At 39.7% G+C, this 14,173-nt stretch overlaps 1 protein-coding gene across 6 annotated transcripts in view; it reads right to left on the reverse strand.

The window, feature by feature from the left end:
- Nucleotides 1–14,173, reverse strand: part of CBLB (Cbl proto-oncogene B) — a 211,671-nt gene that overhangs the window by 107,456 nt on the left and 90,042 nt on the right. For 5 of the 6 annotated variants that reach the window (XM_050957210.1, XM_050957208.1, XM_050957209.1 and 2 more), the window contains exon 4: nt 3,951–4,097. In XM_050957210.1, coding sequence (XP_050813167.1) covers nt 3,951–4,097 — 147 coding nt within the window. Of the gene's footprint in view, nt 1–3,950; nt 4,098–13,092; nt 13,245–14,173 lie in introns of all 6 variants that reach the window. The other variant, XM_050957218.1, reaches the window with a different exon arrangement.

Here is a 14,173-nt window from a genome sequence, read left to right on the forward strand (position 1 = left end):
TAGTGTTTACCTGAGCCAGCTCCCATTGTCCTCAGAATAAGGATAAAGTAAAGTAAAAATGAGTAAAAGATCTCCAGAGAAGGCGTTCTATGAATTACGCACATACCAGAATCCTCGTAGGTATCCGACAGCCCTAATTCAGGAAGGCAATTAAACAGATGCTTACCATGAAGCGTGTGCATACATGCTGCCCTGAATAGTGCTGTTTTCCAAAATTTTAATTTGTTTAAACAAAAAATAAGATTTTTGTTCAAGAAGTTACTGGGATTTTTCCCTCTGCAATTAGAATCTCACTCACAATGTGCTCTCTTTAAAAGTGCTGATGCCAAAGGAGCTTGACACAGGAGGTCAATGAACCAGTACCCATCAAGGCAGCTGTATCTATGTTGAAGCAACATACTAATATGCTTACAATGCATATGTCTGTAATAGTTCTGAAGGGCACCTCATTGAAGTTGGTTATATGGGCCAAAATTTTCAGATCTAGGTGCCTAAAGTTAGGCTTCTAAAGCCGTATTTGGTAACCTAAATATGTGGGCTGTTTTTCCATAGGTCCTTCAGCTCCCGCCGACTTCAATAGGATTTTTGGGTGGCCAGCAATCCTGAAAAATCCTATCACTTTTATTTAAGTCTCTAAGGCCCCAATCCTGTCATTTGTTCTACAGAGGTAGACGTTTGATCACATGCAAATCCCCATTCACTTCAGTAGGGTTCAGCATTGACACGGGAATTTGATGGCAGAGAGCCAGTTGCAGAATTTGGATCTAAATTTAGGTGTAAGGGGCCAAACTTCGGTAGGCTGGTTTGAAAACACTGTCTATGTTTGAGCAATGAATTAAATATTGAACATATTTACCAGTATGAACACTGGAGATTTTATCGTTTATTACATTGCGCGCAACACCCTAAAACTTGAAGCATGCATTAAGTCTAGGAAAGGGATACTTAAGTACTTGCAGACCAATTTGTCATAACATGCTCACTTTAAAAGGATGTGACCCCCAAAGGCATATCACCGTGTGTTACTCAATGAATTAAAAGACAATTCATGCCTAAAAGGCTTCAGGCATTTCATTTCATAAGGAGATTAAATGGGAATGCAAGACAATAACTTTTACTCATCTGTGTATTCAACATTCATGCTGTTACATGCTTTACTGTTACTTAAACACAATTAACTAAACCTGGGCGAATGCCAAGGACACTGAGTGCAGATTAACTGTTTACTACTGAGAAGTGAGGTTGTTAATCATGGGCGAGTCGCATTTTCTTAAAAAGTCAGCCTACTAACAATAGCAGCTATTTATTGAGGTCTGTCTATGCTTGGCACCATGCAAAACATAACACACATGGTCCCAGCTCAAAGGAATTTACAGTCTAAATTAGAATCCACCTGGAAAGTATTTTTTTGTTTTTGTTTTTTAAACAGAGAAATTAGATCACCAGGAAAGTGTGGCACAAAAAGAGGTATGAAGATAAGAGTCAAGACAGAGAAGAGAGGCAATAAATCAGGTGGCTCAGGAAAAGCAGAGAAAGAGAAGGGGTCAGAAGGAAATGAACAAGGCATTGGTGGAGTTCAGAGCTGGATTTAGATTTATGGTTGTGATCTGCAAGTATCCAGCAAAGAAATGGAAGTTCCAACTAGGATAGCAGGTAAACTTATCCAAGGATAGCGCATAAAAGGAAAAAGGGGAAGGGACCAAGGAGCAAATTCTAAGGATAACTAAGAAAAGAAGGGCACACTAAATGAAAGGTAGAAATGTGCAGGCATGTTAAAAACTTGATATTTACAACTAGGCATTTTTAATTGACTTTTTTTTTTAAAAAAGGGAGTGCTCTATCACAGGAAGTTTTGAAAATAAAAATCCTTAAAAAAAATTTTCTGACCCTTGATGATGTTTTGAAAGATCTTTTGAGCAGGGCCAATGGCAGCATAAAACATGCTCGGGTTCACCTCTCAAAGAGAGGATTAAGAGGTGGCTTGATCAGAGTCTATAAGTACTTATATGGGGAGACGATTTGAGACAGAAGACTATTTTATTTATATATTACCTATAGCCATAGTGGACTACCCATCCTTTGAAGTGTCTTAAATCAAGACTGAGTATCTTTCTAAAAGACATGCTCTAGCTCAAGTAGATGTTAGAGGCTTGACTCAGGAACTGCTTGGTGAAATGCTATGGCCTGTGTTATGCAGGAAGTCAAACTAGATGATCATAATGGTCCCTTGTGACCTTAAAAATCTATGAATCTCGCCAACCTCTTTCTGTTCCTGCCACTATAAGTGTTTTGTAATGATAAATACTGATAATGAAGGCATGACAAGACTGTGTTCACACACTAATCTACAGCCAGTGTAAAGCCCATAAAGTGTTTAAACACAATTCTCACATTTTTTAAAGTGTTCTGTTTAGTTGCCAGTTTTTTAAACAATCCTGTATGGTCACAATCCCCTCCTCCCTGTTCAGCGTATTCTTCTAAAAACTCGCTTCTTTCATTACGCCTCCCAGAACTCATCTACACAGATGTGTTGTTTCCATCTATCCCTGCACTTTAACTGTTGTTCCACCTGTCATATCAGAATTGGACTCTAAGGTCCTCAGTGCAGAAACTCCATCTTAACATATTTGTAAAGTAGCACACAAATATAGTCAAACATTACTAATCTGAGAGTATGTGTTAGGCAGTAAACTTGTTCACTGAAAATATAACAATATGGGGAGAGAACATCAGATTCAGTTAAAGTTCCTAATTCAGTCTATGGCAATTCTCCTGTAGCAGGACATGAAGGCAGGAATAATATACATTATACGATGCATTGTGGTCCCCTGCCCTCACCTCACCCAATGGATCTTAAAATTCACCCTAGATGCAATGGACCATCAAAAATGATAAACTGTATTTATTTTACTTCAGGAGTCTCAATTAACCTAAATTATATAGTTTAGACAATCTTTGGAGTGCCAGTATCTAATTAAGGTGAAACTATCTTTTTCTGATGGTTTGGAGCAAGTGCCTTTTTGTTTACTAGAAGGATAGAAAAAATTTCTGGAGTGATGAGACAGCAGCTTCTCACTCTCACCTTCAAGGACCTAAATCATCTCACCGCCACCAGTGCATCTTCCTCTCATTTTGACACATTCAGCAGTAGGTGTTTGTAGGATCAGAGCCAACATTCATATTCACCTTCAATTTTAATTTCTCAGATGTAAAAGAATGATGAAATAATTTAACATACTGTGTCAATGTTTCAGTGAAAAAATTTCCTTAAACTGATATGAAAGGGATTAAGGACAGTAAGTGTGCTATTGTTTTCACTATGGGGCCTCTGGTTAGCAGAAGAGGATTTTGAGGCAAGTAGTGGTTTTAGTCTGAGATTAGAGGAGAGAACCGTAATTTCTATAACATGGTACTATGAAGCAGAAGTATAGGCTAGTATTTTCAAAACAACTTAAGTAGTATGCAACTTAGCACATGACAGCAGCACCTGCATCTTCTGCTGGTCACCCTAGATTCTCCACTCTCTTGCCTAGAGATTAACAAGAACAAAAATTTATATTCCTCGTTTATGGGATTTGGAGAAAAGGATCAAAATTCATAGTAATTTTAAGAAAATGAAAAAAATATTGGGTCATGGGTTTTGCACCCTCTACAGCAACACAATTTTAAAGACTAAAAAGAAAACAAAAAACTTTTCTCCTAATTTTCCCTTCAGACTGCCCATAGTTCATTTTTCTTTCTGTGTATTTTTACCCACAGAAGCAGAACTAATGCACACAACCTTTAATTCTTGAAACTAACAACCATAAAGAAATTAAATGCAAAATCATCTTTATGGCATCTCTGGCAAAAAAAATTGTATCTATTCTATTTGCATTCTTTAAAACAGTACTTCTCTGTATGCATGTTATAAGACAGAATTCACAATCCTTCTAACCAGCAATACTTACTTGTCTCCAAAAAATTTTCTCCAGAATTCTGCAGCATCTGCTTTTGTGATACGGAAGTTGTCACCCTGGAATTGGCCATTCGGAAATATTGCTTTGATTTCCGCCAGCATGTGGCTGAAGATCAGGGACAGCTTTGTAAGGTTACGCCTGTAATTATAAGAAAAATAAAGAGGGAAAACTTTAAAACTATTAATAGGTCTTTCAACTTGCTGTTTATATTATCGTCTGATAAAAGGGAAAAAGAACCTCCAATTCAAGCCCCAGTAACTAAGTGACTAACACATTATATTTTTCATATGTTTTAATATGTATTTGCAATGCAAGTATTCAGATACATTCCACTGATAGTTTATACTTCGCTTTAAGCTACAACTTTCAACAACAGAATAGAATTTGATTCTGTTTAGCAACTGTTTGTGATAGTTCATGGGATCTCAAAGTTCTTTAATCAAAAGGTATTTTAGGATTGCCTATAAGCCCCATCCTTGTACTGTTTAATTGCTGAATATCAGACAGACAACTACTATGGACTTGGATAATCACTAAATATATTTTCATGTGTGACATACCACCTTCCAATCCAGTTTTCCAGAGGTGTAAGGACAGTGTTAACTGTCCACTCATCCCACTCATTCTGCCTGACACTTTTTTTCTCTTTTTGCAGATATGTCCTATTTCTTGTTTTCCTTAATATGCCTCCTCTAGTATTAATGTTTCCCTCAAGTTTTCAGTGGCAAACAAAATCAAGACTTTTGCTACTAGTTTACTTCTGTAAATTTTCAGGTTTCACATCAATTCACACACACACAGCAGCAATTTAGTTTTGGTGAAAAAAAATCCCATTTAGTATAGTGAAAAGAACAATGCATCCTTCAGATCAGATCATCCATTCTCGTGAAAGAGTTTGTGAGAAGAGGCTTTGGGAAGAAAAATTCCCCTCATGGCTTTCATGTGGGGATATCATTTATCATCCTACAAAGATCCAGGGTTTTTAACTCTGTGGTAAAGGCCTCAGGGCCAGCCCACAAATGCAGCAGATCTCTGGATAAATTAATCTTTAAAATTAAGGGAAGAACCATTTTTAACTACACAAATTAAAAGCTTCTCTTACAACTCTATAGTGCTGCAAACAATTAAACCAAAACATAATAAAATACATTTACTGACTATGTGTAACCATTTTGTAATTGCTTGTAGCTTTTTTTTTTTTTAAAGAGAAAAATTCAAAGTTTCTTAAGTTACAAAGTTACTTTTCTAGATACATGAGAAGTACAATTGATGAAGTTCCATGACAAAATAAATATTTTTCAGAACAGGAAAAAAAAATTTTCCCTGCTCACCTAACTCAAATAGTTGAATTGATTTCCAAAAGCCGTCCCAAGAGGAAATGCAACTTAGGACTGAAATAAACATGGAAAATTTCAGCCCAAATAGAAGAATACTGAAGAACTCATGAGCAACTGAAAATAGAGAGTTAGAATGGAAGCTGAACTGAAGCTTTTACTATAGGTTTTGCTATCAGGAAAGCTATGATAAAAAGAATAATAAAAACAAGTCTTTTTTAAAAAAGTATAATTAATATACTGCCTTGCCTCATCCCGAAAATGGCTGTGGGGTTAGTTCTTCTGCAGTCTTTAATTAATCCGCTAACATCAGATGCCTATAATTAGGGTGTCCAACTGTTTCTTATTTTCTGGATTTGTTCCCCTCCATCTCTCCTCCACTCCCTAGTTCCTTTGTTCTTTAATTAGGCCCATATGTTCTTTATTTTTACTTCTCAGGACTCAGGCCTGAAACACAGTGCAAGCAACGACCATCCACAGTGACCTTTTCAATCACCAGGGTCCACCTCAGAGTAAATTATATTTTTTAAATCACATCCTCCTCCCACTTCCCATCTGTTCTCCACATCTGGAGGACTGATGTCCATATCATTACAGATTCAACCAGTTCGGGAACAGTTAAGTGGACAGAAAGTTTGACATGGTCAAACAGTGCACTGATTTCAATAGGACCAGTTGCGCTGAAAGTGAGGCAAGTGATAAAGTGTCATGCTGAACACAGGCCAAGTATTAGTGTCTGTTCTATGATCAGGTAGTCATTTAATTATACAACAGTGGCTCTGCCCTGCAAACAACTCAGCTACAGAAAAATTAGGTAAGTAGTCTGAGGCATTATTTTCAAAGGAAAAAGTTTTTCTTTGGTTTCATTAAAAATATATTAAGGCCCATCTCTTATTTAGTGTTTTCATCAGTAGACCTCAAGTACTTTACAGGGGGAAGTAAGTATCATTTTCTCCATTTTAAATATGGGGGAAACTGAGGCATGGGGAGGTGAAGTGACTCTCAAAATCAAGTAGGCCAACGGGAGAGCCAGGAATAGAACTTAAGTCTCTTAAATTTCTGTCCAAAGACATATCTACTACACCATGCTGACCCCTATGCATTTTCTATCTGCTATCCACAATGAAACCTCCCAAAAACCTGAAGTTATTATTGGTAAGAGTTATGAAACTTCATATTTTTACTGAAATAGATTGGACATAATAAGTAACATGGACACGGTGAATTACTTAAAGTTGATGAGTTCTCAGTTTAAGTGGTATTTTTAAAATATACTTACAGATCATTATTATTAATCAGTAGCTAAGTCATTATTTCATAAAATAAACTTTGAAGCACAATTAGTGCAACAGGCACTTAATACATATTTTACAGAAGAATCTATAGTAGATAGCGGTAGCCCCAATGCACCATCGTAAATCACGATCGACTAGGAGAGTCTCCAGGATCGACCAGTAGATCCCGATCAACTGGTTGGTGACCACTGGCCTAAGCTAAGGCAGGCTCCCTGTGTGCTCTGATCCCATGCTGCTCCCAGAAACAGCCAGCACACCCCCGCAGCGGGGGGGAAAGGGGTCTCCGCACACAGCTTCTGCCTGCAAGCACCACCCCCGCAGTTCCTATTGGCCGGGACCAGGAACTGTGGCCAATGGAAGCTGTGGAGGTGGTGCCAATAGAGAGAGGCAGCAGACGGAGCCACATGACCCCTCCCCCCAGGGGCCACAGAGGAACATTGGCTCCTTCCAGGAGTGGAATGGGGCAGGAAGGGAGCCTATCTAAGCCCTGATGCACTGTCTACTGGGAACCACCTGAGATAAGTGCCACCAGGTGGGAGCCCACACCCCAAACCTCCTCCCGGAGCCAGAACCCCGAACCCTTGCCCCAGCCCAATGAAAGCGAGTGAGGGTGGGGGAGAGTGAGTGACAGAGGGAGGGGGATGGAGTGAGTGGGGAGGGGCTTTGAGGAAGGAGTGGGGTAGATCCTGGATTGCCCTTAAATTCAAAAAAGTGATCTTAGGTGTAAAAAGGTTGGAGACCATTGGTTTAGCCCATGCTGATTAGGCCTCAGCTGGAGTATTGTGTCCAGCTCTGGGTGCCTTATTTCATGAAAGATGTGGACAAATTGGGGAAAGTCGGGGGGGGAGGGGAACAATTAAAAGGTCTAGAAAACATGACCTATGAGGGAAGATTGAAAAAACTGGGTTTGTTTAGTCTGGAGAAGAGAAGACTGAGGCAGTGTGTGATAAATGAAAGGGAGGGAGCTCCCTCTTACGAACACCCAGCCAGCAGCTATAAAAATCCCTCTTAGTAGTGGTTCTCTAATTGCTTTACCTGTAAAGGGTTAAAAAGTCTCACTGCTATGTATAGGTAAAAGGAAGTGAGTAGACACCTGGCCAAAAGAGCCAATGGGAAGGCTAGAACTTTTTAAAATTCAAATAAAGACTCCTCTTTTGTCTGTCTGTTGTTTTCAGGGAGAGGCCGACAGGGAGCAAGCTTGGGCCAGGTATGAAAAATTATCAGTATCATACCTAGAAACTGCTCATCTAAAACTCCAGATATGTAAGTCAATCAGGAAATGTCCAGGAAGACGTGATTAGGTTTATCACTTTTATTTAGTTATGGCTTGTGGATTCATCTGTGCTAAGCCCAGGTGCTTTTGTTTTGCTTGTAACCTTTAAGCTGGACCTGTTCTTGATGCTTAATCCTTGTAATTGTTTTTTTTTAATCTAGCCAAAGCCTAAAACCCAGATGTATTTTCTTTTTTTTTGTTTATTAATAAAATTTACCTTTTTAAAGAAGAGAATTGAATTTGCATGTCCTAACATGTTTGTGCATGTGTTTAATTAGCTGGTGGCAACAGCTAATTTCCTTCGTTTTTCTTCTCAGCTCTTCCCCAGAGGAGGGGTGAAAGGGCTTGAGGGTACCCCACAGGAAGGAATTCTCAAGTGCACCTTCCTGGGTTTGCACTTGTGAGGTGGCAGCATCTACCAATCCAAGGTCAGAGCAAAGCTGTAACCGTGGGAGTTTAATACAAGCCAGAAGTGACCAGTATTAGTTTTTAGAGTCCTTGCGGGTCCCCACCTTCTGCACTCCAAGTGCTAGAGTGGGAAATCAGCCTTGACAGGGGGACATAACAGTTTTCAAGTGCATAAAAGGTTGTTACAAGGAGGAGGGAGAAGAACAAGGATAGGACAAGAAGCAATGGGCTTAAATTGCAGCAAGTTCAGTTTAGGTTGGACAACTAGGAAAAACTTCGTAACTGTCCGGGTAGTTAGGTAATGGAATAAATTGTCTAGGGACGTTGTGAAGTATCCATCACTGGAGGTTTTTAAGAACAGGTTGGACAAACACCTGTCAGGGATGGTCTAGAGAATACTTAGTCCTGCCTTGAATGCAGGGAACCAGACTAGAAGACCTCGAGGTCCCTGCTAATCCTACGATTCTATGATTCTAAATAAAAACTTGTGGTCAGGGTATTGGAATGAGAGAGAAAACAGTAACATTAGCAGGTAAAATTGTCTAACACATACATCAACAAATACATCATATGAAAGAAAGCAATACATTGTCACCATCACTGCATGATAAAGGAGTAGTAATCTTATACCAAAATTAGAGCGATGTTTCTATGGACCCAAACACAACAGAGGTTGTAATTCACTTTAAAGATGTTTCCGTTAATAACTTTTCAGGTTATATAATATTTCCCCCAAAGTGACAGCACCATAAGGGTTATAAATGTAAGATGTCTCACTTAAAATCTGGTATGAATTCCCTTATATTAAAAAAAGGTCAACTAATCTTATTCTTATTTACACAGATAAATGCAAACCAACGTCAATTCTCTTCTAATAATTTAACCAACTTGAATAATGAAGGAAAAACAAACCTGAAATACCACACAAGAAATGTGTACCAATTAAGGAACAATCTTGGGGCGGCTCTAAATCATGCTCAGCTGCACAGTCCTCCTAATAGGCTCTACTACAGCAGGGGATTGCCAGAGTGTGGCAGAACTTCAGCCATTACTTCACCACTACGCTCCCAATATGCCCCCTATGTTGTGGCCAGAAGGAAAGAGGCACCACAAAGCCAAGTATGCAGATTCTACATCATCTGGGGATTCCTCTATGCTAGGGGAACAGCTGAATAAGATGGCTTTCTGCCTGCCTTATACCACCAATGCAGCCCTCAGCAGATGGATCCGGTGGCCAGAATCTTGCCTATGGTGTTTATATTTGAAGGATAAGAAACTGAAACTGAGATGGAGCGTAATGTGTTGTCTAAGGGTGGTGCATGGAAGTAGGACTTTAGTGCTTCTTGTCTTCTTCTCAGGGGGTGCAATTCACCTTGATTTGGAAAATCTGTTACCACTCTTATCCCCCCACAGAGGAGCTACACTTAGGATCTCCCTGTGGAGTTGCTCTGCCGAAGTGGCTGCGCACTCCCTAAATGCTGGCTGTGCACTCCCGTGACAGCCAAGAAGCCACACTGGTATAGTACTAAGTGCAGACCAGAAAAGAGGCTTCAAACCACATTTATATGGCTCCAGAAGTAACTGGCTTGCAGGGTCTACAGCTACTATTTAAGCATATGGGTACCCTGGTACTGGCTTCGAGGTGTTAACTCCCTCTTGAACTGTCCCACACTCCACATGTATAGAGCCTAAATATCCCTGCTTTTGAGTGCAGTGAATTTCACTCTGTATGCGAATGTCTTTTCTTCTTTCAGGAACTGAAGTTGTGGTGATGGCTAGAAAACTCAACTGTCATCTTATAAACAGAGCACAGTTCATTATAATACATGACTGCAGTTCCCCTGCATTAATTAGGGCTAATAAACCATAGTGTAAGGAAGGTAGTCTAGTGGCTAGGGGACTGGACAGATTCCAAAGACCTGTTTTCATTTCCCACCTCAGCCACCAATGTCCTGTATGACACTGAGCAAATCACTTTATTTTTAATACATCCCTACCTCACAGGAGTGTTATGAAGAGTTCTATTAATGACTGCGAGGTGCTCAAATGCTAAGGGCCCAAATACTCAACTGGTGTAGAAGATAACATTTGGGTTTTTAAGTTCTCTATAGATCCAGGCAGCCCTTCTTTCCAAAGTCCCAAATTCATATAGGAATCCCATATTGTACTTCACAGAAGGCACAGTGCAAGTGAGCACGACAGTATGCCTATTCTACAAGCACTACACTGGCACAGCTGCGGCACTCCACTCACACTGCTGTAGCCCTGTAGCATACACTTACGACAGCGACAGAGGGTTCCCATCACTCCTGTAAATCCATCCCCTGTAGAGACAGTAGCAAGGTCAATGGAAGAATTCTTCTTTTGACCTAGCTGTGTCTACGCTGGGGGTGAAGTTGACCTAACTACATTGCACAAGGTATGACATTTCTCACAGCCCTCCATGACGTTGCCAGGTGAAGCTAAGTTTTAGGTGTTCACCAAGTAATCCATGGCAGAATAGAGGAAGCCATGATGCAGGAAGGGATCATATCCTTTTTTCTGGATTGCCACATTGAAATCAGAAGTAAAAATTTCAGTCATCTTATACCAGAAAACAGTTACTCTGTGGTAATACTTAGGAATATCTTGCCACTAACTAACTGTATATAGACTGCATTTTATAGGCCGCATGACTCACTCTTCCCCCATATCCATCTGCCACCTTCTCAGCACCTACTTTAGATGCAAGTACTCCTCTGCTGGGTCAGCCTGATCTCCAACGCATAGGCAATTAGACTTTTCCATTCCCCGTTCAGGCTGAGTTTCCACAGCTCACCTGAACCCACTCAGTATCTTCAACTTCTACGCAGAGATAGAGTCCTAAAGCATTGACACAGTCAATGAGCATCTGGAAACGTGTTTCGACAAAAACCCTGTATGCTGCAGTAAAGTCTGTATTTTGTTCACACTGAACACATACAAGTCTACCTCGATATAACGCTGTCCTTGGCAGCCAAAAAATCTTACCACACTATAGGTGAAACCGCGTTATATCGAGCTTGCTTTGATCCCCCAGAGTGCGCAGTTCCCCCCCACCCCCGAGCACTGCTTTACCACGTTATATCCAAATTCATTATATATCAGGTGGCGTTATATCGAGGTAGCGGTATAGGTATCTAATAGATAATCTATGGAGGGTCAAATTTTCAGTTGGTAGCGTTCCAGCGCAGTCAAGGGATATGCACAATGGTCAATGGAGCTCTGCTGACTTGCATCAATTGAGGATCTTCTCCAGAGACTATACTTTCTTTCCATTTCTAACTGTAAGAGTATATAAATGTTCAAAGCAATTAGCCTACATTATGAAGCAATTGCTTGTCAGAAGCCATTTTCTAAAACAAAGCCATCTGAGATACATACACTTCGGCTCAGAAGGAATTTTCACCACTCTATTATAATCATCTGAAAATGGGGCTTAATAAAGAAAATATTATGGTATGTCAACCGTAATAGCTAGAGTGGCACTAGCAAGTAGTAAAGATTTTTAAAGAGAAGTTCTACCCCTCAGTCTCTATAAAATAGGAAATTAAAGCATGCTTGGCATGGAACAACATGAAAAACTTGGCTGTGCCAACATTTCATGCTGCACATGAAAGCAAAATTTTATTTTATGGGAGGTGGTGCAGTCCAGCTGACAGCAGTAGACTTGGAGTTGGAAGACCTGAGTTCCATTCCTGGTCCTGCCACTGATGTGCTGTATGTTCGATAAACTAGTACACTTTTGTGCCTCTGTTTCCCAGTCTCTGAAATGGGAATAATGATAAACACTCTGAGATCTACAGATCAAAAAGCCCCAGAGAATACATTCATCATCATAACCATTAGATAGGACCATTATGTACCTAAATATATGAAGTGAAACAGAGGTCCCCATGTCTTCCTCCATCATTGTAATCACTGCATGGCCGATAAAATAAATCAGACAGTTTTTATTACAAAGACACATTGATAAACTGTACTTAAATGTATGCAAATAAACTGAAACAACGCACATCTGCCTGCCTATTATTTTCTTTAGAGTCCATTCTATGCAGACAGCTTTTATTGTATGCGACCAGTTGCCTCTTGATTAAAGAAACTGCTCTGCTTCTCGTATTGCAATAAACGTCTATATAGTCCTAGAAATTTCTAATCATGTGCAAGAGAAGTCAGAATCTCTAAGAGGTATAACATGAATGACAGACTGTTTAATTGTGCAGTTACATCATGCTGAAAATTAGATTACTATGAGGTTGCTTCCTTTGATGCATTTAATAAGTGATTTTTTATCTTTGCACAAGAGTACATATTTGTTAGGCAGCAATCTGCCACAGTAAGTTATGTGATCACTCATACTGCCAGGTTTTCAAGTTTAAAAAATGCAACACAATCCCTCTTTCATAAGGAAAGCACCAGAGTGAAGTCTATTAGATATAAAGACATTTTAGATCAAGACTAAATCAGCAAACACTCTCTTGTAAATCATGTCTAAACCAAAAGTAGTTCAATCTACTATTAAAGAAAAATAAGCCACTGTATAATAATTTTATTTGGAATATATACATACACTAAGAAAGCTCTGTTAACTTGGAAACCTGCAAGTCATAAGTGTTTATGAATTTAGAAGCAAGTTTAGAGAACATTCATAAGATGAACTGATGGTTTTTTTAAACTCTAAAATATAAAAAGCAAGCTGATAAAGCTTTAAAATCCAAAGCGCACACAAAGTTAATTTTCCCAGGATCAGTCATATTTAAAATAAACATTTCAGATCTATGTGTTCTGAATACAGTAAGACTCACAGGATATTGCACTCTGCAACAGTAAGGGAGAAAGGATGGTCTTGGGGTTAGGGAAGAGGCTTTGGAGTCAGGAAGGCTTGGGTTCTCTCTCCCTGGCTCCATTCCTGTGTGACCATGTATGTCACTTAGCCTTTGTTCCTTAGTTTCCCAATCTGTAAAGAGGAGATAACACTTCCTTATCTTGCAAAATCATTGAGAGACTTAAGCTTGAAAGCTTGTCTTTCACCAACAGAAGCTGGTCAAATAAAAGATATTACCTCACCCACCTTGTCTCTCTTCATTAATATAGTATTTTTAGATGTTCCGTTACCATGGTGGTTAGAACCACAGACATGCCAGTAAAACTAACTGTGCCTCTTCTATAAATGCTGAGTATCTCTTCCTTCCCCTTCAATCCCAAATTAACATATTTCTTCAATACCTGACAGCTTTCCTCCTGCAAAGAATGAAATACTGTCTCCTTCTGACATGAGTGCCAGGCTGTCAATCAACTGCCAATACTGTAGGAAATGCCATGATCAGGACTGCACTGGAGTTTATCCATAAATTACCTAGGACAAATGTCAGAAGACATACATAATGGGGCTACCAATGTCTGTGATACCAGACAGTAACATTTCACTTTCTGAAACCTGATGCCACTCTGGCCCCAGCCTCAATCCTTTCTCCTACTCCCCTAGAACTTTCTTCTTGTCATATAGACAGAAAACGGGTGTGTGGGGGGGGACAACAGGGGACAAAACCAAAAGTGGACCAGTGTCCCATTCCATGTAACTGTAGATGATTGGTTGCATGGGATACAACCATCTAATGTTAACAAATTATCACTACATAATGCATTGAGGGAAGTAAAAACAACTGAAGATTGTTGCCAGTATGTCCTGTGAGAGAAAATTGTTTCTAGCCTCTGGGGGTCAGTTCAACTCTGAGATATGCGCAGAAATCACTTTTAAAAGCATGGGAATGGAGGGAGCATGGTCCGGTGTCTGAAATATGGGTCTGGGAGTCAGAATAATTGGGGCACTAATTCCTAGTTCTGCCAAAACAGCATGGGAAAGTCACTTAAACTCTCTCTGCCTCA

Source organism: Gopherus flavomarginatus, chromosome 1 (assembly GCF_025201925.1).
Source record: "Gopherus flavomarginatus isolate rGopFla2 chromosome 1, rGopFla2.mat.asm, whole genome shotgun sequence".
Taxonomy (NCBI): domain Eukaryota; kingdom Metazoa; phylum Chordata; order Testudines; family Testudinidae; genus Gopherus; species Gopherus flavomarginatus.